Source organism: Dipodomys spectabilis, unplaced genomic scaffold, assembly GCF_019054845.1.
Source record: "Dipodomys spectabilis isolate Male_0828 unplaced genomic scaffold, ASM1905484v1 ptg000365l, whole genome shotgun sequence".
NCBI classification, from domain to species: Eukaryota; Metazoa; Chordata; class Mammalia; order Rodentia; family Heteromyidae; genus Dipodomys; species Dipodomys spectabilis.
Genome location: NW_024871042.1, coordinates 13,486,281 through 13,509,915, shown reverse-complemented (window position 1 = coordinate 13,509,915; position 23,635 = coordinate 13,486,281). Strand labels below are relative to the sequence as shown.

The 23,635-nt window shown below is 49.2% G+C and overlaps 1 protein-coding gene across 1 annotated transcript in view; it reads left to right on the top strand.

Annotated features, from left to right (window-relative positions):
- Positions 1-1,546: 1,546 nt before the first annotated feature.
- Positions 1,547-23,635, top strand: part of Cmtm7 (CKLF like MARVEL transmembrane domain containing 7) — a 37,991-nt gene continuing 15,902 nt past the window's right edge. Inside the window, exon 1 of the mRNA XM_042666564.1 lies at positions 1,547-1,741. Within this exon, the coding sequence (XP_042522498.1) occupies positions 1,598-1,741 (144 nt within the window). The 5' untranslated portion in view covers positions 1,547-1,597. The remainder of the gene's footprint in view (positions 1,742-23,635) is intronic.

Below are 23,635 nucleotides of genomic sequence, written 5' to 3'. Positions count from 1 at the left end.
TGATAGAGGGCTAGCCTTGAGCCCCAAAGTCAACCACCAAAAAAAAAAAAAAAAAAAAAAAACTGGCTGGGAATGTGGCTTAGTGGCAGAGTGCTTGCCCAGCTGCCGGAAGCCCTGGGTTTGATTCCTCAGTACCACATACACAGAAAAGGTGGGAAGTGGTGCTGTGGCTCAAGTGGTAGCCTTGAGCAAAAGAAGCTCAGGAACAGTACCCAGGCCCTGAGTTCAAGCCACAGGACAGGCAAAAAAAAAAAAAAAAAAGGCTTTGGCCAATGACATACCAACTGAAACTTTGAAACTGTTGAGTAAATACCTGCACTTCTCAGAGAAGAGGGAATGAGAGGATCCTGGAAATTCGTGAATTCTCACCCTGACTACCTTGTAAAGTGAGATTTTTGTTGTTACTTTGGTGGTGGTAGGGTTTGAACTCAGGGCCTTATACTTGCCTCAAGCATTCTACCACCTGAGCCACAACCTCTAGCCCTTTTGCTTTGTTTATTCTGTTAGATTTTATTTTTACCCAGGCTGGTCGCAGACAGTGATTTTTCTCCCTTCGCCTCCTAAGTAGCTGGAATGACAGGTGTGAAAAGTTTTATTTATTTACTTATTTTGTGCGGGTCCTGGGGCTTGTACTTAAGAGCCTGGGCATTGTCCCTGAACTTTGGTGCTCAATGCTAGTGCTCTACCACTTCAGCCCACAGTTCCATTTCTGACTTCTTTGGTAGTTATTGGAGCTAAGAGTCTCCACAGACTTTCTTGCCCAGGCTGGCTTTGAACCGCAATCCTCAGATCTCAGCCTACTGAGTAGCTAGGATTACAGGCGTGCACCACCGACCCCAGGTTAGGTGTGAAATTATTAAAGAGCTGTGAAGTTCTTTACCTCAATCCTTGCTCCCCGACAGGAGCAGCCATTCATTCACCCAGCAGGCAGCACATCCGTGGCCTGGTAAGGTCTGATCCCTGCAGCCTTTTCCTGTACACCAGGCTAGCATGTGTTCTTGCATAGCCAGCGTCTTGCTGATGCACGTGATGGTGAAGTGATGCACGCAATAACCGGCTCTCGAGATGCTTCCCCATCGGAGTGGGCTGGCCAGCGGGCCACACCACGCAGAAACACTCAGCACCGTCTCCCCAAGGCTCCCAGAGGTTGGGGGGACAGGGGGGACGGCGCCAGGGGCTCCCGACACGCTGGTGGCACCACAGCGGGTTGCCGGGCGGTGGCAGCGCAGGTGCAGGTGCGAGCGCGCAGGGGTGGCGGGGTGCCGCGTGGACGCGTCCCTCAGTTGCATTTGAGGGCTCTGGGACGCCTTTCTAGCCGCACCCCACTCAGTCCCAGGAGGCCTGGCCCAGCTGGCTCGGTCGTGCCCACTTAGGAGAGACCTGGGCCCCAGGCGGCTGGTTCCCTTCTCCTGCCAGCCCTACTTCCGCGCATCTGGTCTCGAGGGCAGGCGCAGCAGCCGCCTCTCGGCCCCGTGCGCCCGCAGCTGTCTGGGCCCCGCCCCGCCCCGCCCCGTCGGCCCGGCCCCCTTCCCCCCCCCCCCGGCTCCTCTGGCCCCTTGGTCCCAGGGCCGAGGCGGCCGGCGGGCTGGGCCGCAGGATGTCGCACGGAGCGGGGCTCGTCCGCACCACGTGCAGCAGCAGCGGCGGCGGCGCGCCCGCGCCCGGGCCGCAGAGCTCGGAGGGGCTGCTGGACCCCGCGTACCCCCGCACGCAGGGGGCCACGCTGAAGGTGGCGCAGATGGTAAGGGCGCGGGGCCCGGCGAGGAGGGAGGGGAAGCAGCCACCGGCCGGGGCCGCGCGAGCCAGCGCCGTCCCGAGAGCCGCGGGATTCGGGGGACGGGGCGGGGAGGGGTGGAGGGGGGAACCCCAGGGTCCCAAGTCTTCCCAGACGCCGCCCTTGCGGGGCCTGGCCCGCGTCCTGTCGGAGAGCGGAGGCACCCTCTTCCTTCCTTCCTCTTCCTCCGACCCCGAGCTGGGGCCGGGACAGCTGCTGGCCGGGGGGTCAGAGCCCCGAGGTCCCCCTGCGGGGCTCCCGGCTCCGTGCGCCGCTTGCGGTGCTCCCCGGGCCGCCGGGAGGCTCCCCGAGGGGGGAGGCGGGGACTCCCCGGGACATCTCCCCGGAAGGCGCGGCTGGGCTGGGGGGGGGGGGGCAGCCCGCAGGCGCGCGCACACACACACACGCGCGCACACACACACGCACACACGCACACACACCCGCGCGGGGCCCCCCACGGCCGCAGCTCCCGGGCCCGGCCTGTGCGCGCCCTCTCCACGCGCCTCGGCCCCTCCGCGCGGAGCTCTGTTTCTGCGACTTCTCTGACAGTGCTCGGCTCGGAGCCGGCTTTCCGCCGGGGCGATGTTTTGAAACTTGGGCTCTTTGTGCCGCTCCGCTCCGTGGCTCGTCGGTGGCCGCCGCGGGGTGGGGCGGGGAGGGGCAGCGCCGCGCGCGCCCGGGGAACCGAGGGTCAGGTGGGCGCCGGGCGCTCCCGGGGCCGGGGGCGGGGGGGGACGGGGCCCGGCCAGCGCCCACCACGCACGCTGCCGTTCCTAGTGCTCCTGGAGCGGGGCACGCAGGGTCCTTCTCGGGAAGGAGGGCGCCGGGAGTTGAGGCAGTGTTGCAGAAGCAGCGTTTTAGGCAGGAACAAAGGAGTTTGGTGCGCGGCCGCAGAGGACTTGAGCTGGGCGGGTACGGGACTCAGCCTGAGTTGATGAATGGAATAGAGTGGATAGTTACACACACACACACACACACACACACACCACACACACACACCACACACACACCACACACACACACACACCACACACACATACACCACACACACACACACACCACACACACACCACACACACACACCACACACACACCACACACACACACACCACACACACACACACACACACACCACACACACACCACACACACACACCACACACACCACACACACACACACCACACACACACACACACCACACACACACCACACACACACACCACACACACACACACATACCACACACACACACACACACGGGAAGCCCAGAAACTGCTAAACAGAGATTGGCATAAGATGCCTCCATCTTGATCCAGCCTTTTGGTGGACAAATGCTAGGGAAAGAAAAGTGTCTTTGGTCTGTGGTTTGGAAGTCAAAGGCCATGGTGTGCTGGTTTAAGAGTATGAGGAACAAAGATGTTTGGGGATGAAAACCCTCCGCCTCTCACTTTGTTTCTGTGTTTTTGTTTTGTGCTGGCCCTGGGGATTGAACTCAAGGCCTCACACTCCTGCTTGGCTTTTTCCATTCAAGGCTGGTGCTCTACCACTTGTGCCAGTTCCAGCTTTTTGGTGGTTCATTGGAGAGAAGGCTCACAGAGTTCCCTGCTTAAGCTGCCTTTGAACCTGGACCCTCAGATCTCAGCCTTCTGAGTAGCTAGGATTACAGGCATGAGCCATCAACCCCACCTTCCCAACCCACTCCACCATCCTCTTCCACCTCTTACTTTAACCTTCTCATATGGTTTCTTGTCTGTAGTCCCTGTGCCAGCTGCAGGTGCCAGGGAGGAGGTGTGATGTTCAAAAGAAGAGAAGGAAAACTTGAACACTTACTCTATCATCCCAGTGTGCTCCTCTTAAAACCACTTTAGGGAGCGGGGTTGGGGGCGTGGCTTCAGTGATAGAGCACCAGCCAATAAGAAAAATAAAGAAAAAGAAAACCACACAGGGATTTTTTTTTTCTGTGTTCTCTGCAGGACACCTAGCAGCTGCCAGCTAGTGTGACCAGCCCCTCAGGGACTGAAGTTCCGGGGCCTAGAGTTCATAATCTAACTGAGCCACCGTTTACAGCTGCCTGCCTACAACGCTGGTCTGCCTCCTCCCTGTTCTCCAGCGTCTGCTCTTTGCTGCTAGAAAACACTTGTTGAGCCTAGTTTTAGCTTCGGGGAAGGAAGTGATTCCACCCTTTGGAAGGTGGCTCTGCTGCTCTCTCATTCTGACTGTGGGTGTCACCGCTGCATTTAGGCCCTTCTGTCCAGGACTTCCCATCATGTGTTTTCACCGTGATCGGATCATCAGACCTTAAGAAATAACAGCTGCTTCTTGGGGATTCTCTTCCATAGTTCAGCTACTTGGAGAACTGAAATCAGGAGGATTACAATTCCCAACCAGCCCAGGGAAAAGGGTTTATGAATCCATATCTTAACCGAAGAAATGGAGCATGGTGATACATACCTGTTATCTCAGTTATGGTGGGTAAACTGAAATAGGAGGATCAAATCCAGGCCAGCTCTGGACAGAAAGCAAGACCCTGTCTCAAAAATAACCAGCTCAGGAGGAGAGAGAGCTAGAGGGAAGTGGTAACATTGTCCAAAAACATATGTACTCTTTTTTTTTTTTTGGGGGGGGGGTCTGGTCATGGGGCCTGAACTCTGGGCCTGGACGCTGTCCCTCAGCTCTTCAGCTCAAGGCTAGCGCTCTACCAGTTGAGCCACCTTCCCAGCCCAAGATATGTACTCTTTACCTGAGATATGTAACTGTAACCCATCTGTAGATCATCTTTATAATAACAATTTTAAAAAATAACCAGAGCAAAAAGGACTGGAATAGGTGTGACTCAAGTAGTAGAACACAAGGGTCACACCTCAGAACCACCCCTAGCCAAAAACCCTATTATTGTTGTTGTTGTTGTTACTATTATTGAAGATGCTTTTTATTGGGGGTATAGGTTCTTTACTTGGGCCTTCTCTGGGTATCCCAAAAATGAAAAGGGGAGAAAATAGAAAGACTGAGTTCTGGAACTCGGCATGTCATTTCTCCACCTGGAATTCTTATAATCCTGTGGCTGCAAGGCCTTGGTTTCCTTCATCTTTATTAGACTACACAGACTGGAGACTAGAGACCTTGAAAAAAAATTTAAAAATTTATTGTTATTAAAAAGGTGATGTACAGGGGCTGGGAAGGTGGCTCAGTGGTAGAGCGCTTGCCTTGCATGCCTGAGGCCCTGGGTTCGATTCCCCAGCACCACATAAGCAAAAAGAAAAAAGCCGGAAGTGGCGCTATGGCTCAAGTGGTAGAGCACTAGCCTTGAGCTGAAGAGCTGAGGGACAGCGCCCAGGCCCAGAGTTCAGGCCCCACGACCGGACCCAAAAAAAAAAAAATTTAAAAAAAAAGGTGATGTACAGAAGGGTAACATTTACATGTTAGGTAAAGAGTACATTTCTTTTTGGAAAATGTCACCCTTTCCCTCACTCAAATTTTTTTTTTTAATTTTAGATAAAGGAGCTCTAAGCCAAGTGTCAGTGGTTCATGCCTGTAATCCTAGCTACTCAGAAGGCTGAGATCTGAGGATCATAGTTCAAAGCCAGTCCCTGGAGGAAAGTCTGGAAGACTCTTATCTCCAATTAACCACTCAAAAACAGGAAGTGGAGCTGTGACTCAAACTGGTAGAGTGCTAGCCTTGAGCAAAAGAGCTCAGGAACAGCGTCCAGGCCCTGAGTTCGTGCCCATGACCAACCAGAGGAAAAAAAGTTGCTCTAGCCAGGCACAGTGGCTCACACCGGTAATCCTAGCTACTCGGGAGGCTGAAATTTGAGGATCTCCATTCAAAGCCAACCCCAGGCAAAAAAGTCTGTGAGACTTTTTTTTTTCTTTTTGGTCAGTCATGGAGCTTGAACTCTGAGCCTGGCCGCTGTCCCTGTGCTTTTCTGCTCAAGGAGAGTGCTCTACCGCTTAGAGCCATAGCGTTACTTCCAGTTTTCTAGCGGTTTATTGGAGATAAGAGTCCCACGGACTTTTCCTGCCCGGGCTGGCTTTGGACCTCGATTCTCAGATCTCAGCCTCCTGAGTAGCTAGGATTACAGGCATGAACCACCACTGGCACCTAGCTTTTTTTTTTTTTTGAGAGGTTGAATCTGTAGTCTTTATTAGAAAGCTGGTAACTGCAAGTGGACACATGTCCCCCAAAACGAATAGCCTCGAATATGCTTAATACTGATAAATTGAGCCATGAAGGTAGTAAAGAAAGAGCAGAAAAACAACCTCAACAAACCAGATCAACTCTAATGGAGAGCTAAAGAGGGACACTATGGTGACCTGAGGAGAGTCAGGAGACAGGAAGCATGACAAAAATGTGGGCTGGGAAGGTAGCTCAGTGGTAGAGTGCCTGCCTTGCATGCATAAGGCCTTGGGTTGGATTCCTCAGCACCACATAAGCAGAAAAGGGTGGAAATGGCGCTGTGGCTCAAGTGGTAGAGCGCTAGCCTTGAGCTGAAGAGCTTAGGGAAAGCCCCCAGACCCAGAGTCCAGGCCCCACGACCAGCAACAAACAAACAAACAAAAATGTGATACATTTATCTAATTAACTACCTAAAAAACAGAAGTGATAGAATGTTAGCCTTGAGCAAAAAAACCTCAGGGACAGTGCCTGGGCCCTGAGTTCAAGCCACTGGAACACCACCTTAAAACAACAACAAACTTTATTGTTTGAGCTCTACAGTTACTTTCAGTAATGCTCAAGGAATTGTATATGTTATGTATATGTCATCCCACTGTCTTTGTGTTTAATGTGTGTGTGTGAGAGACGGGGGGGGGGGGGGGGGGGGGGGGGGGGGGGTGGGGAGAAAGATGGTACTTGGACTTGAACTAAGGGCCTTGTTAACAGAAACAGGGAATTGAAACCCTAATGAGATAACTCCAAACCACAAAGACAATAGTTCCAGTGATAAGGAAAGAAATCGCAAGTCTAGGACACTGATGCTGGGACTGTAGACTGGTGCAGTCACTTTGGGAATGTATTTGGTGGTAACTCAAAAGTTACATTACCCTGCACTTCTACCCTAAACTATCCTCTGCAGAAGTGAGACGTGTCCACAGAAAACCTTGTATGTTTGTACATATGCATAGTATAATCAGAAAGTGAGAACAGCACCAATGTCTGCCAAATGATCATGAATTCATGACTACAGAAGGTGGTATGTTCAGTGGAATATTACATAGCCAAAGAAAGGTAGGGAATGGTCAGATATATGCATTTTATGGATGAACTTTAAAAATGTTGTGCTCATGACTGACATAAAAAAGAGAGAGATCTTTCATGCATTTGTTTCTAACATATTTATAAGATTATGTCTTTGTTGCCTTGTATGTCCCTCCCCCATGGTATAACCCCTGTTTTTACTATATATGATGTTGGTATATGTGGAGGGGAAGGGAAAAAACAAATGTTAAAACAGGGATACAGGAAGACCCATTGCAACAATGAGATGTACAAGTTGTTATGTCGAAAAATGAACTTTACAACTTTGGTGGGGGGAGACGGGTGTGTGGGGGGAGAGGATACGAAGGAATGGGAAGGGGAAACAAAGCAGGAGGCTACAATGCTTGATAAGAAATGTGCTCATTATCTTACCCATGTAACCCCTCTGTACAGTATTTTCACAATAAAAATACATAAAAAATATATATATATTGTGCTCAGTGAAAACAGCCAGTCAAAAAAAAAGCCAGCCCAAGCAGGGAAGTCCATGAGACTCATCTCCAATTACCACTAGAAAACCGGGAGTGGAGCTGTGGCTCAAAGTGATGGAGCACTAGCCTTGAGCGAAAGAGTTCAGCAACAGTGCCCAGGCCCTGAGTTCAGCCCAGACTGACCAAAAAAAAAGAAGAGGTAGTAGCTCTAAAAATAGTTTTAGAGAAGAGTTTGCAGGGCAAGGTGCTATGCATGTAGCACAGGCTGTGGGGGAGCACAGCTACACTTTAGTGTGCCTTCCATACCCCTGAAGGCCTCAGAGTATGGACCATAGGACCCATCTGGCATCACCTGGGTGCCCAAAGGCCCAAGTGGAAGGGATGCCTGGTGTCAAGGAGTAGCAGGATGTGGCTTGTGGTCTCCACATGCTCTTCACCCACTTGCTCATTGAGCAGACACTTGTGAATCATCTCAGCTTCTGCAGAAACGGTTGACCACAACCACACTTTTCTTGAGCAGGAAGATCAAGACCTGAGAGTTGGCCATGCTAGAGGAGAGGAGGAGAGGTAAGTTTTGACAGACGAGCATGACTTTATCAGGTTGAGTTCCCCTGGAACTTGCACCGCCTTTATTCTGTATGTTTAATTTGGATGTATTTAGAGATGATGGGAAGGAAGAAAATGAAGCAAGAGACAAGGCAGTATTAGGGTAAATGTTCTTTTTGTTCAGGTATTGGGGCTTGGACTCAAGGCCTGGATTTTTCACACTGGCTGGAACTCTACCATGTCAACCATACCACCAATTCTGGCTTTTTGCTGACTAACTGGAGATAAGAGTCTCAAGGACTCTTCTGCTAGGCTGGCTTCCAACTGCAATCCTGAAGTCTCAGCCTCCTGAGTAACTAGGATTATAGTTGTGAGTCATCGGCGCCAAGATTGGGGTAAAAAATGTTTTTTGGTTTTTTTTGTCTATCCTGGAGTTTGCCCTCAGGCCTGACTGTCTCTCGGAGCTTTTTTCCTCAAGACAAGCCCTCTACCACTTAAGCCACGGCTCTAAGCCAGCTCAGTCTGTCTTCAAATCTTGATCCTCAGATCTCAGCTTTCTGAGTAGCTAGGATTGCAGACATAAGCCACCTGTGCCCAGCAGGATATTCTTATGCATTTCAAGAATGAAGCTTGAACTCAGGACCTTGTGCTCTCCTTTGGCTTTTTCACTCAAGGCTGGCCCTCTACTACTTGAGCTACTTCCATTTAAAAAAAAAAATCTGATAATTGGCCAGGCACCAGTGGCACATGCCTATAGTCGCAGCTTCTCAGGAGGCTGAGATCTGGGCATCAAGGTTCAAAGCCAGCCCAGGCAGAAAAGTCTGTGAGATTCTTATCTCCAATTTACCACAGAAAACAGAAGTGGTACTGTGGCTCAAAGGGGTGGAGTGCTAGTCTTGAGTTAAAAAAAAAAAAAAAAAAAAGGCTCAGGGATAATGTCCAGGCCCTGAATTCAAGTCCCACAACTGACCAAAAAAAAAAGTGATCATTCAGTACATGCAAACAATGCATAATGGGCTGGGAAGGTGGCTCAGTGGTAGAGCCCTTGCCTTGCATGCCTGAGGCCCTGGGTTCCATTCCTCAGCACCACATAAGCAAAAAGAAAAAAGCCGGAAGTGGCGCTGTGGCTCAAGTGGTAGAGCACTAGCCTTGAGCTGAAGAGCTGAGGGACAGCACCCAGGCCCAGAGTTCAGGCCCACAACCGGACCCCCACCCCCCCAAAAAAAAAATGCATAATGATCAGAAGCAATGTTCTATCATCTTGGATGTTTGTCATTTCTTTGTAGAACATAATTTATAGTCTTCTCACCTCAGACATTTAGAAATTGGCTTCATCTCACTGATTGAGCATCTTAGTGTGGGCGGTATTTACATTATATCAGGTATGATCCAGTGCATTTCATCATATGCTCTTAGGTGTCTTATAGGCTGGTGCAAGGTAGAATCAATGGGCGACACCCTTTCTTGGTGGCCTTTGCAAAGCTGAGATACAAAGAAGATTCAGAATGTAGTTCAAAAGTAGCAAAGATGAACACCTAAGTGCATCTCAGGAAGTTCATTGATTTGACAAATGTTTGTTGCATACCTTCTGGGTGCTAGAGCCCTGTAGAAAGAGGGCTGAACAGGACCGACCAGTCCTTTCCTTCTGTTCCAGTAGAAAAAGGACCAAGACCCCAGTGGTGTCAACACACACCAGGGTCAATAAATATTTGATATCCCACCACACTTACCCACTTCCTCCTGTATACCTAAAGTTATCTCCAGGTTCTTTGTTTTGTTTCTTGTGGCACTTGAACTCAGGATCTGAGCCCAGTCCCTACACGTCTTTTGCTCAAGGCTAGTGCTCTACCACATTGAGCCACAGCTCTACTTCTGGTTTTCTGGAGATATAAGTCTCCTGGACTTTCCTTCCTGGGCTGGCTTGGAATCTGATCCTCAGGTCTCAGCCTCCTGAGTAGCTAAGATTACAGGCGTAAGCCACTGGTGCCCCAGCTTTCCAGGTTTATTATTATACCTGGTACAATGTAAATGTTACATAAGTAGTTGGTTTACTGTATTGTTTAGGGAAGGGATAATGACAAGAAAGAAGTCCCCAAAACTCTTCAATTACCACCAAAAAGCCCTAAGTGTGGCTCAAGCCCCAGTGCTGGAACAAATTTAAATTGAATAAAAGTAAAATAAAATTTTAAAAAATGGCCTGAACTTTTTGCAGAGGAGATTTTCAGCTCTTTTAAGGTGTGGTTGGCATGGAGCAACTTTCTAGAAGTCTAATGTGTGGACATTAAGGGGTGTCCTTTACTCACCCAGGAGTTCCAGGCACTAAGGGTAACAGTATTTTGAGAAAAGTCAGTGACGGCCTTTAGCTGCTCTGGTCATTAGATGTGGGCCGGTGTGTGCACTGGAGAGGCCTGGCCCAGCTAAGTACCCCCCCACCCGGGGTGGGAACCCAGCCGGGATTGAGGGGATCCATTCTTGAGGGCAGGGCAGGGGAGGTCTCTGGAGAGGCTGCACAGTTCTATGGCACCCAGAGACCTTATGGGGGACGGTGGGTTTCTGCACATTCTGCGGGGAGCGGTGGCGGCCGCCCTCCTCGGCCTCCCTCCCGGCTTCCTCGCCAGCGCTCATCTGTTTCCGGCCCGGGGCAGTGCCGGCCGCAGCCCGGGGCAGCCCGGGTCTCGCCGATCGGTGGCAGCGGCCCCCTCCGCCCGCCCCGCCCCGTGCCGGCTGGGCACCCAGCCTGCGCCCCTCCCCAGCTCCGGGGCAGAACCTGGGGAGACCAGGGCTGGAGATCGCGGTGTTCAGCCAGGCAGGGGTGAGTTCTGAGACTAGGAGCAGGGGCTCCCCTTCCCCTCTGCTGCCCTCCCCTGCAGCCGCACCCCCTTCCCTCTCCCCTCCCCTCGTCTACGTCTCCTTGCTCCTTCCTTTCCTTCCCCTTCCCCTCCCCCTCCTTTCCCTACCCCCTGGCCTTTCTGCTCCTCCCCTCTTTTCCCTCCTCCTACCCTCCCACCCCTTCCCTCTCCACTCTACTCCCTTCCTCTTCTCTCTTCCCTTCCTCTAAACTCCCAATCACTTTCTTCTCCTCTTTTTCCTTCCCCTGTCCCCCCTCCCCTTCCCTTCCTCTCCTCTCCATTTTGCTCCCCGCCCCTCAAGGTCCAGTCTCAAATAAACAAGTGCCCTCCCGCTCCGCGGGTTCACAGCTTGTTGCTAGGTTCCTGGGTTTGCACTGTTTTCATCTATTATGTAAAGGCGCTCTGTGGCCACCTCGCACCTGTCCCAGCTCTCTCTCCCTGGACCCTGCACTGTCCACCGTGGCTCTGTGTTGGCACACAGGCTCAAAAGCCCCACAGCCTGCACTTCCTCCCTTACAGTTGGTGTCTTAGGGATGGGCTCCCGTGGTCATCATGGCCAGGTGGACAGTCCCACAAAGTGGGAGGGCTGGTTGTCACAGCCGCTCTTCTGGAAAATTCCCTAGGCCTGCCAAGTCTCTTGCTTCTGCAGCCCAAGCTGAGCCTGGACTTCTGACCCTCCTGCTTCAGCCTCCCTAGGGTAGAGGAAGTTACAGGCTTGTGTTTCCAGGACTGTTTCCTTTCAGGATTTTCTCCCAAAGCAGGCTTGTTAGCTCAAGCAAGAGCCTCTCCGACCTTCCTGCTCTTCACCACCCTACCCCCCTCCAGGGGCTCCCCGCACCCCAGTGCAAAGCTCAGCTCCAGGGCATCCACCTTCCAAGGCATTACAGCAGCTGCAATCCTAGGATGCCAGAGTGAGAAGAGACCAGAGCCCTCCCCTGCCCCCCCCCTGCAGTGCCAGAGGCCCCTCCCTCCTCCCTGTCCCCACAGAGCCACAGAGTCCATGACCCGTTCAGGGATGAGGACATGGCTGCTTAGAAACAAGGCCTACCAGTGATTCTTGCCCTGCTTCTAGAAGGAATCAAGTTACTGCTTTCTTGGCTCACAGCTTGTAAATGTCTGATGGACATTCTCTGACCTTTAGTTTTGGGGCCACATGCTCTCTGCCTCCTGATCCAGCCCATCCCCTTGTGATCTGCCCCAGAGGGCCCAGGGAACTTCCGTGCACCATCACTGACAAAGTCCACTGCCCAGGATGCCACTTGCTTTGAGTTATTAGGAACCAGATAAATGATGCAGGAAGCAAGGAGACTTGAGGGGCTTTCATTTGCCTTAGAACTTCACCCATGAGCTGAAGCTAGCTTGTCTTGTAGCCAGCCCAGTGGGATTCCTAGGAAGCTGCTTTACTCAGTCGATCAAAATGTGACCAACCAGTCAACGAGTCCAAGTTAGAAAAAGACATACTGCCAGGTGCAGGTGGCTCATACCTGTAATCCTACATACTCAGGAAGCTGAGATCTGAGGATCACAGTTCAAAGCCAGCCCAGATAGGAAAGTCCATAAGACTCTTATCTCTTACCCGCAAAAAGCCAGAGGTGCAGCTGAGGTTCAAGTGCCAGCCTTGAGCAAAAAATCTAAGGGACAGGGTCAGGCCCCAAATTGAAGCCTTAGAATTAGCTATACAGCTTGCGAATTAGGTGGGCTTTCAGATAGGTGGGTCTCCTTTCTGTTTCCTGTAAAGTTCAGTGCTCAGTCTTTCTTCTATAATCCCTGCCCCCAGGTAGGTTTCGACTACAAGCTTTTGTTTTCACTCTGTACCTACTTTGTTGTTGCTGGAAAAGTTTGCTCGACATGCCCTAGGCCATAAATTCCCAGACCACATTCTTATCACTTTTCCGTTCTTGGGCATTGCTCCTCCAGTGTATCTATCTCAGTCCTCCCTTTTGTAGCCCTTGCCCCTTTTTGAAGTCCTGTAGGTTTTGGCTTATCAGCTTATCCAATCTGTATCTAGGTAGGCCTAGCTAGACATAGGTGAGTGTCAAGCCTGTCATCAACCTGACTCTAGAAGGAGTTCTAGACAAGCAGCACCACAACTACTGTCCTTTGAAGCAAGGAAGTGGGCTTCCACTGGCTCCTGTCTGGGTACAAATCAGAATTGAATAATGAACTCCCAAAGACGTCTGAGCCATTTCCTCCGGTGGTCCAAAGGAAGTTACTAGCAGAAGTTAGAGGAGTTAGCAACAGCACCCTAGCAGCTGGGTAGGGTTGCCTTGACCCTAAAAAAAGAGAGAAAGAGGGAGAGAGAGAGCACTCAGGGGACCTGAGTAGCTCTACCACTTGATCCACACTTCTAGTCCTTTGGTTTTTAGTTTTTCCAAGTCTTACACTTGTCTGGGATTATAAGCAGCATGTACCACTACACCTAGCCTGCCATGTTTGCCCTCTGTTTCTGATCTCTGCTGAGGCTCTAAGCTGATGCTCTTTGTGGACAAAGGTAGCTGTGTATCCTGTTCCTCCCACCTGTAGTCCCAGTTTTCCTCCACCTTCCTGCTGGGTGGGCCTCTGCAGCCAAGGCATTGACAATCTACTTCACAGGATTATCCTTGTTACCTCCTGCTGTCCCCTTAAAGAGTTGTGCTGTGTTTTGTTTTGTTTTTTAACTCTAATTTGAAACAAGCTGGAGGAAAGGAAAAAAAAATCCATGTTTACCAAGTGAAAAGTAAAAATCAATAGGCAGGGGCTGGGAATGTGGCTCAGTGGTAGAGTGCTTGCCTAGCATTCATGAAGCCCTAGGTTCGATTCCTCAGTACCACATAAACAGAAAAAGCTAGAAGTGATGCTGTGACTTAAGTGGTAGAGTGCTCGCTGTGAGTAAAAGAAGCTCAGGGACAGTGCCCAGACCCAGAGTGCAAGCCCTAGGACTGGCAAAACAAAAACAAACAAACAAACAAAAGCAATAGGCAGCAAAATTATTACTGCAGCCTTTTTTTTTTTTTGGTCAGTTATGGGGCTTGAATTCTGGGCCTGCGCTGTTCCTCAGCTCTTAAGCTCAAGGCAAGCACTCTACCACTTGAGTGACAGCGCCACTTCTGGTTTTCTAGTGATTTATTGGAGATAAGAGTCTCAAGGAGTTTCCTGCCTGGGCTAGCTTTGAACCGCAATCCTCAGATCTCAGCCTTCTGAGTAGCTAGGATTACAGGCGTGAGCCACCAGCACCCAGCAATGATTGCTGTTTAGCATAACATTGTCTTACTGCGCTAAGCAATGAAAGTTACTTTCCAAATATGGTGGATTGCACGGTGGCTTCCACCAAAATATATATATATCCATGTCCTAATCAGAACCTGTAATGCTACCTCATTGGGAAACAAGGTCTTCTCATGTAATTAAGTGAAGGGTTTCTTTTTGTGTTTTTTTTTTTTTAAGCACTTGGATTTTTTTTAAACTCAGGGCCTTATGCTTGCTGAGCAAACATCCACCACTGGAGCCGTGCTCTAGACCTTTCTGCTTTAATTTCTCAGATGGAGTCTTAAATTGTTCCACCACTGGCTTCGGATTGAGTTCTGCCACTCAAATACTAGTTAAAGAAGTGCACCACCACACTTGTCTTGTTATTGCTGTTGTTTTGTCAGTCCTGGGACTTGAACCTGGGGCCTGGGCACCGTCTCTGAGCTTTTTGAGTCAAGATTAGTGCTCTACCATTTTGAGCCACAGCGCCACTTCCAGTTTTCTAGTGGTTAATTGGAGATAGGAGCTCATGGACATTCCTACCCAGGAAAGTGGCTTTCAAATCAAGATCCTCAGATCTTAGCCTCTGAGTAGCTAGGATTACAGGTATGAGCCACCAGCACCCAGCTTGGCTTGTTTTTTGTTAGTTTGTTTGTTTGTCAGTCATGGGACTTGAACTCTGGGCTTGGCGCTGTCCTGCAGCTCTTCAGCTCAAGGCTAGTACTCTACCACTAAAGCCACAGCACCACTTCGGTTCTCTGGTGGTTAGTTGGAGATAAGAGTCTCATGGACTTTCCTGCCAGGGCTAGCTTTGAAATGTGATCCTCAGGTCTCAGCCTCCTGATTAGCTAAGATTAGAGACACAAGCCAACAGCACCTGGCTTGGCTTGGTTTTTGAGATAGAGTCTGCCTAGCATTTTTGTCTAGACTGGCCTCAAACTGTGATCCTTCTATCTCTGTTTCCCACATAGGTGGGACTACAGGCATTCAGTGCCACTCCTGAGTTATGAATCTTGAAATGAAGAGATCATCTTGCATTATTTCAGTAAGCCCCAAATCCAGTGACAAATATCTGAATGAGACAAATTCAGAAGAGGAGTGTGTGATGTTGATATGAAGGGGAGTATTGTGGTCATGTGCTCAGACGCGCCAGGGCATCCACTAGAAGCTGAACACAGGGCCTGGGCTTTTTGCTTAAGACTAGTACTCTTGGGCTAGGAATGTGGTTTAGTGGTAGAGTGCTTGCCTAACATGCATAAAGCCCCGGATTCAATTTCTCACACAGAAAAAGCCAGAAGTGGCGCTGTGGCTCAAGTGACAGAGTGCTAGCCTTGAGCACGGAGAGGCTCAGGGACAGTGCCCAGGCCCAGAGTTCAAGCCCCAGGATTGGCAAGAAGAAAAAAAAAAAAAAGAACTAGCACTCTTCCACTTGAAAGAGTGCCACTTCCAGCTTTTTTTGATGATTAATTGGAAATAAGAGTCTCATGGCCTGTCCTGCCTGGGCTGGCTTCAAACTGCAATCCTCTAATCTCACCCTCCTGAGTAGCTAGGATTATAGGTGTCCAACTCTGGGGGCTCTCTCATGTGACTGCATATAGTTACCCAGATAAGGAATTAATGATACCAGTGCTTACAGTATCTTATCTAACGGTCTTAAACTCACTAACATCTTTATTCCATTGTGGTTTGTTTTTTTCTTGTGGCTGGTGCTCTATTGCTAGAGCCACATTTCCACCTCTAGTTCTTTGCTGGCTAATTGCAGTGTGGATTTATCTGTCTATGCTGGCTTTGAACCATTATCCTCAAATATCTGCTTCCTGAATAGCTAGGGTTCTCAGCATTAATCACCAGCATCTAGCCCAAGTCCCTTTATTAGAGAGACAGAGAAAGAGACTGAGATACAGCTGGGCGCTGATGGCTCACGACTGTAATCCTAGCTACTCAGGAGGCTGAGATCTGGGGATCACATTTCAAAGCTAGCCCTGGCAGGAAAGGCCTTGAGACTCTTATCTCCAATAAACCACTAGAAAACCAGAGTGGTGCTGTGGCTCAAGCGGTAGAATGCTTGCCTTCTGAAGAGTGCAGGGACAGCACCCAGGCCCAGAGTTCAAGCCCCTAACCGATCAAAAAGAAAAGAAAAGAAAGAAAGAGACTGAGATAAAGAGACAGAGAGAGATGCATGTGTATGTGTGTGTGCTGGTACTGAGGCTCAAACTCAGGGCCTGGGCACTGTCCCTTAGCTTTTTCACTCAAGGCTGGCACCTGCCACATGAGCCACACCTCCACTTCTAGCTTTTTGGTGGTCAATTGGACATAAGAGTCTCATAGACTTTCCTGCCAGGTCTGGCTACAAACTGTGATCTTCCGCTCTCAGCCTCCTGAGTAGCAAGGATTAGAGGCTTGAGCCACAAGTACTTAGCTTTGAATCAGGATTTAGGAAGACACATTTGCATCCAGTAGCCAGACCCAAGACAATCTCCTATTCTTGGTATCACTGGGGGCCAAGGGACTGCCCAGCTACCCTGTGGCCCTCAGAGAACAGTTTGTTTGGCTCACCTGAGTGGCCCAGGTCTTCTGTGGCAGGTGAATGAGATTTGTTTAGGCTCTTTTGTGGCCTCCCTGCTTCCTTCACTGGCACCCAGGCCAGGCCAGGGCCAGGCCAGCCCAAGGGGACTAAATGGCCTTCTTTGTCTCCCTGCTAGTTTGACTAGGGCAAGGAGGCCCCAGAGTGACCCTGCAAGGCTGGGGTGTGGTGATGGGGGGGGGGGCATGTGGGGGAGTTGTCAGATCTGGTTCTACCTTCTCAGGTTATTTTTAATAGGTGAGGCCAAGGGAATGGGGAACTTTCTGAAGGAAGGCTTTTGTTTCTAGATGACTCACCGAAACAGAGGGAGGGAGGAACCCTCCTCCCCAAACACACACATAATGCCTGCCTTCCCAGATGCTTCTGGTCGCCAGAGCCACAGGTGACAACACAGCCTGTGATCTGGAAAAGAAAGAAGACGGATAAAATGTCCAGGCCCAGCCCTCCTCTCCCCTACCTGAAGAGGTCAAATGCAGGCTTCCTGCTCCCCAGTAAGGGCCCTTGGGAGCTACCTCTCCTTAGCTAGACTGCAAGAGCTGGATGCTGGAAGCTGGGAAGGCTGTGAGACTCTTATCCCCAGTTACTCACCAGAAAACTGAAAGTGGCTCTGTGGCTCAAAGTGTTAGAGTGCTAGCCTGGAGCAAAAGAGCTCAGAGACCGCACACAGGCCCTAGGACTGATGGGGGGGGGGGGGGGGGGGACTAGCAGCTAGCTGGTGGCTCACACCTATAATCTTAACTATTCAGGAGGCTGAGATCTGAGGATCGCGGTTCAAAGCCAGCCCGGGCAGAAAAATTCCGTGAGATTCCCCCCTCCAACTCCCTCCCGCAACCCCTTCCCCTGCCCCTGTCGGTCTTGTGGCTTGAACTCTGAGCCTGGGCACAGCACCCAGCCCCATGAGACTCATCTCCAATTAACCACCAGAAAATCAGAAGTGGTGTTGTGGCTCAAGTGGTAGAGCCGTGCCTTGAGCCGAAGAACTGGGGGACAGCACCCAGGCCCAGAGTTTAAGCCCCATAACTGAAAAAAAAAAAAAAAAGCTAGACTGTAGGAGAGAGGGGACAGCATGCTAAAGGCCTGCAGGAATGAGGCCATTGGGAACATTCAGACAGATGAGAAAATGCGCTGCACATAGAGGAAGCGTCATCTACATGCGCCCTGGTGGAGCTCTGATGAATGGCATTTATCAGTTTCCTACAGCAGCACCAGGCCTACCTGGATCAGTTCCCTTACCTTAACACACACGGTTTTATGTATTTGTTCCTTTGTGTGTGTGTGTGTGCTGGTCCTGGGACTTGACCTCAGGGTCTGAGTGCTATCCTATCCTTGAGGTTTTTTGCTTAAGGCAAGTGTTCTACCACATGAGCCACAGCTCCATTTTTCAGCTCTTTTTGCTGGTTCATTAGAAATAAATGTCTCTTGAACTTTCCTGCCTGGACTGGTTTCAAACTGTGATCCTCAGATCTTAACCTCCTGAGTCGCTAGAATTACAGGCCTGAACCACCAGTGCCTAGCACATGTGGTTTTATTATTGACCCTATGCAAAAGTTGTGAAACTGAGGCCCTCGGTAATTGTGAAATTGAGATCCCTTAGGTAATTATGTTTGTTAAAGGATTTTGGATGTTGGACGTGGCAGCTTCGTGGCTCCCCTTGGCTCTACATGTTCTGATGGCCTTTGGTGGTACTCAGGCCCCTTAACCAGTCCTTCTCAGGGTCTCTTCTGGTGAACTCACTTCCTGAATAGTAGTGACTTTCCATGATGACACATGCTGCCACCCTTCCCCCTCACACATGGTTTTTGTGCACTGGAGTTGTTGTTTTTGTCTTTTTCATCTCTTCTCCTGGCTAGTTCTTGTTTGGCACCAGCTGTTTTAGTTTTTAATCAAAACATCCTGCAGCCACATTGTAGAACTCTGCCATCACTTGCTTCTGGCCTGTGCCCAGGGCTGGATGCCAGGCCTCTTGCAGCGACCGACTGGCCTCCAAGTACTGTCATTATTGTCCCAGGATAGCAGCCAAAGGGACTGGGCAGGGAAAGTGTCCTCCGTGTCTCATTGGTAACCCTGGTAACAGGCACAAGGCTAGCATGTGTGGCTGGCACTTGATAAATAATTATCAGATAAATAACTGTATTCTTGTTTCCTTTTTCAAAATTAGAGTTGTGGTCTGACATGTGGTTCATGCCTATAATGTCAGTTACTTGGGAGACAGAGGTAGGAGGATTGTAGTCCAAGGCCAGTCAGGCAGAAGTTCAGGAATCTGTCGTGTAAAAAAAAAAGCCAACTAAAGGCAATAGAGCTAGGAGAGCATCTCAGGAAGTAGATTACTTGAAACCCTGAATTCGGTCCCTAGTACTGCCAAAGAAAGAATGAAAGAAAAAAAGAAGAAAGAGAGAGAGAAGAAGAGAAGGAAGGAGGAAGGGATGGATAGAAGAAGGGAAGGAAGGAAGAAAGAAGGAAAGAAAGAAAGAAAGGACGGAAGGAAGGAAGGAAGGTTTTCCTTGGCCAGGAAGCCAAGGAAATTCTGAAAACAGATGTAGCAGTTAGCTTTTGCTGCATAACAGATATCATAAAACCTAGCCGTCACAGCCGTGACAGCAGAGACCAGCATCCTCTGCATTTCACCATTACCTATGTTAGTGATGTTGACTAGGCTGTAGCCAGAGCTGTGCTGGAACTCTTGGTCAGCCTCTACCGGTGGCAAACCCTTCTCTCCACATTCTGGCATGGGTCCCAGGGGAAGTGAGAGAGGACCAGAAGGAACTTGTATCTCCACCTCTGACCCAGCTTTGCAAGTCATACCTTGTCACTTCTAGCATATTCCAACTGCAGTCTGTTCAGGTTCAAAGAGAGATGAAATCAATTCTGCTTCCCCATGGGGAATCACACAGTTCTGCAAGAGCATAGAAAACTATAAATGTCCAGGTGCCAGTGGCTCAGGCCTGTAATACTAGCAGCTCAGGAGGCTGAGATCTGAGGATAGCAGTTCAAAGCCATCCCAGGCAGGAAACTCCATAAGGCTTTTATCTCCATTAGCCAGCAAGAAGCCGGGAGTAGAGCTGTGGCTCAGGAGCCTCAGCATTGAGAGGAAAAAGCTAAGCAAGAACATGAGGCCCTACTTCAATCCCTACTACCAACGAGAGAGAGAGAGAGAGAGATTTTGGAAAGTGTACCACAGTGCCATCAGCAGGGGTGGGGGCTTCTTACTAAGGCCCAGGGAACCAGCATTTATGGCTGCAGGAAGTTGGTTTGAGCCCCCAGAAGTTTTCTAATTCTAGCTTTGCTGATCTGCACATATCCCATGCCTTGACTACAAACAAGACAGGAAGCAGTGCACAAGGTACGGGGGTGAGAAGCAGACCGGGCCCGTGTGAGGTGTGTGCCCTGAGGTCTTGGGCCATCCCTCCCTGCCTCAGTCTCACCATCTATAGAATGAAGGGCAGAATAGTGCTGCAGAGGTAGAATCATTCAACAACCTTACACCTGGCACATGGAAAGGGCCGAACAAATATTAACCATTCCTGGAAATAATTACTGATGGTTGTGAGTATCTAATTTCAAGCACGTAGTAAAAAAGCTCATATCACAGCAGGTACTGTGGGTCATTCATCAGGGAACCATCACATTTTTTGTTTTTGTCTTTTGTTTGTTGTCTTAGTACTGGAGTTTGAACTCAGGGCCTTGCCCTTGCTAGGCAAAGGCTTTACCACTTGAGCTATGCCTCCAGATCTTTTTGCTTTGGTTATTTTTCCAGATAGCGTTTTGCAGTATGCCCAGGCCAGTCTGGACTACAATCCTATTTCTGTTTCCCTGCATCACAGCACATACCACCACACGCAACTAATTGGCTGAGTCTCAAAAACGTTTTGCCCAGGCTGGTCTTGAGCCACAGTCCTCCAGATCTTAGCCCCCTAAGTAGTTAAGATTACAGGCTTGAGCTATTATGTCCATTGCTGTTTTAGGAGTTGTCATTGCTGTTTTGGGGGTGCAGTACTGAGCATTGAATTCAGGATCTTGTCTTGCTAAGCAGGTGCTCTACTATTTGAGTAACACCTCTAGCCTTATTTTTTGCATTAGTGAAGGTCTGGAGTTTTCCCCTAGAATGGCCTCATACTGTGATCCTTCCTCTCTGTCTCCCTCTTAGCTGGAACCTCTGCTGGAATCGCAGTCATGATTTAATCACCTCATTAGGGACTATTAATTAGCTCCTGATCCCAGTAACACCCTACTTGCAAATAAAGGACTTATCTGAGTTCATTCAGTTTTCTAGGTTTTAGAATCATGACTTGAGAGAAAAAGAGCACGTTTAATAGACTGTCTGTGTTTGCCCTACTTGTATGCTGTATTTCCTCTCAGTTTCCTGCCAAGTGTGTGTGTGTGTGTGTGTGTGTGTGTGTGTGTGTGTGTGTGTGTGTGCCTGCCCATACACAAGTGCTGGTACACTGACTATATAATCCAAGTATTGGAGGAAGAGCCCATCTGTTGTCAGTTACATCCCAACCTCAGCATTAAAATATGGAAGGTGAAGCAGGGCTGGAGAGAGGCTCAAGTGGTTGAGCACTTGTCTGCCTTTAGTACCACCAACAAAACAAAACAAATCTGGTTTCTCTTCAAATCATATATATTTTTCACCTTTAATAATGTGGAGCCTGGTTCCAGTGGCTCACGCCTATAATCCTAGCTACTCAGGAGGCTGAGATCTGAAGAGCTCAGTTCAAAACCAGCCTGGGCAGGAAAGTCCCTGAGACTTTTATCTCCAATAAACCACTCAGAGAAGTGGAAGTGGCCTTAAGCTGAAGAGCTGAGGGACAGCACCTAGGCCCAGAGTTCAAGTCCCACAACTGGCAAAACAAACAAACAAACGTGTGGGAACAATCCTAGCTGTTTTATAGGCCATCATACAGATTTTCAACCCCTAAAACTTACCCAACTAATGGAGCGTAATTCACCCAAATGAACACTTGTAAGTGTCCTTGTATGTAGGTTTATTTTTTTTATCGAAGAAGGATTCTAGATGTCAACAAATAAATACTATGAAATGTATTTTACACTTGTGACTAGGTTCTGCGCACATGGGTCGCAGCTCAAATGAGTTGGCAAGTGGGGGTACTCAGCCTCTGGCTAACGTTCATTTGTTCAAGTTTATTAGTCAAAGTTAAAGAATAACGTGCTTCATATTTTTCCTTTTTAAATTTGTTTTTCCTGCTTGTTGTTGTGGAAAAGTGTGAATTTGTCATTGCTTAGTTGATTTTCTGTGTCCTTAAATAAAATTACCTAAAGATAAAACACATTTTAAACTGGCAATTACAAAAAAGAAATGCTTTAGTTCTGAAGAATTGAGTAGACTCTGTTAGATTAGGGAGGCCTTACAGACTGACTTGACTTCAGAAGATATGTCCCTCACTGTCAGTGTGGGGTAGGCTTTTATTTGCTCTTAAATATATTCATTTGTATAGTGCATCTCATGTGAAATTGCTGAAGAGCCCCCCCCCACACACACACACACTTGGATATTCACTGTCCAGTATTTTTCATGATACGGTTGCTTTAACTTAGGGTCTCACTCTCACACTCAAATTCTTTCCTTCCTTCCTTCCTTCCTTCCTTCCTTCCTTCCTTCCTTCCTTCCTTCCTTCCTTCCTTCCTTCCTTCCTTCCTTCTTTCCTTCCTTCCTTCCCTCCCTCCCTCCTTTCCCTCTCTCTGTATCTCTATCTCTGTCTCTCTATCTGTCTCTCTCCCTCCTCCAGATGATACTGGTCTTGACCTCAGGACCTGGATGCTATCCCTGAGCTTTTTTGCTCTACCAGTAGAGCCACAGCTCTACTTCTAGCTTTTTCATGATTAATAAGAGATTAGAATTCCATGGATTTAATTGCCCATGCTGGTTTTTGACCTGTGATCCTCAGATCTCAGCCTTGGAGTAGCTAGGATGACAGGCAAGAATCACCAGCAACCAGCTTTGCTATGATTTCTTGCTTCTGTCTGGTGTTCTATTACTTGAGCCACACCTCAGGCCTACCTTTTTGCTGGCTATTTTTTTTTCCGGTCATGGGTTTTGAACTATGGTCCTCGGCGCTGTCCCTCAGCTCTTCAGCTCAAGGCTAGTGCTCTACCACTTGAGCCACAGCACCACTAACGGCCTTTTCTGTGTATTTGGTGCTGTTATTGAATCCAGAGCCTCATGCGTGCAAGGCAAGCACCCGCCACTGAGCCACCTTCCAGCCTTTGCTGGTTATTTTGGAGCTAGAATCTTGAGGACTTTTCTGTTAAGTAGACTTCCAACCTCGATCCTCTAAATTTCAGCCTCCTAGGAGTAGCTTGGATGCCAGGCAAGAGCCATCAGTGCCTGCCTGGCTTGTCCTCTGTTCTTTGCTCTGTGGAAGTCTGGCAAATAAATGACCGTTGTAATTTCTGGCATCCTTGCTCCCTTCTGAGAAGCCATCCTGCTGGTACAATGTAATAAACTTTAGATGCGAAGTTTGTGGTTGTGGCAGTCAGTGTTCACTAGTTGAAAAGCTTGTCCTATATGAAATGAAATTTTTTTTTTTTTTTGTTCCTGTCGTGGGGCCTGAACTCTGGGCCTGGGCGCTGTCCTTCAGCTCTTCAGCTCGAGGCTAGCGCTCTACCACTTGAGCCACAGCACCACTTCTGGCTTTTTTTCTTTTTGCTTATGTGGTGCTGGGAATCGAACCCAGGGCCTCAGGCATGCAAGCCAAGTGCTCTTACCACTGAGCCACCTTCCCAGCCCATGAAATGAAATTCTGTCACCCTTCTGATCCATCTTATTTGGAAATAACCTGACCTGAGTCAATGTATCAGTTCCAACCTGCAGGAGACACTTGGTTGTTTCTCTATTGTTTGTTCCTTGGTGCTTGTCTTAGGCTTTTCTCTGATGTCTCTGTATTTATTTATTTATTTGTTTGTTTGTGCTGATACTGGGACTTGAACTCAGGGCCTTGTGCTTTCCCTTA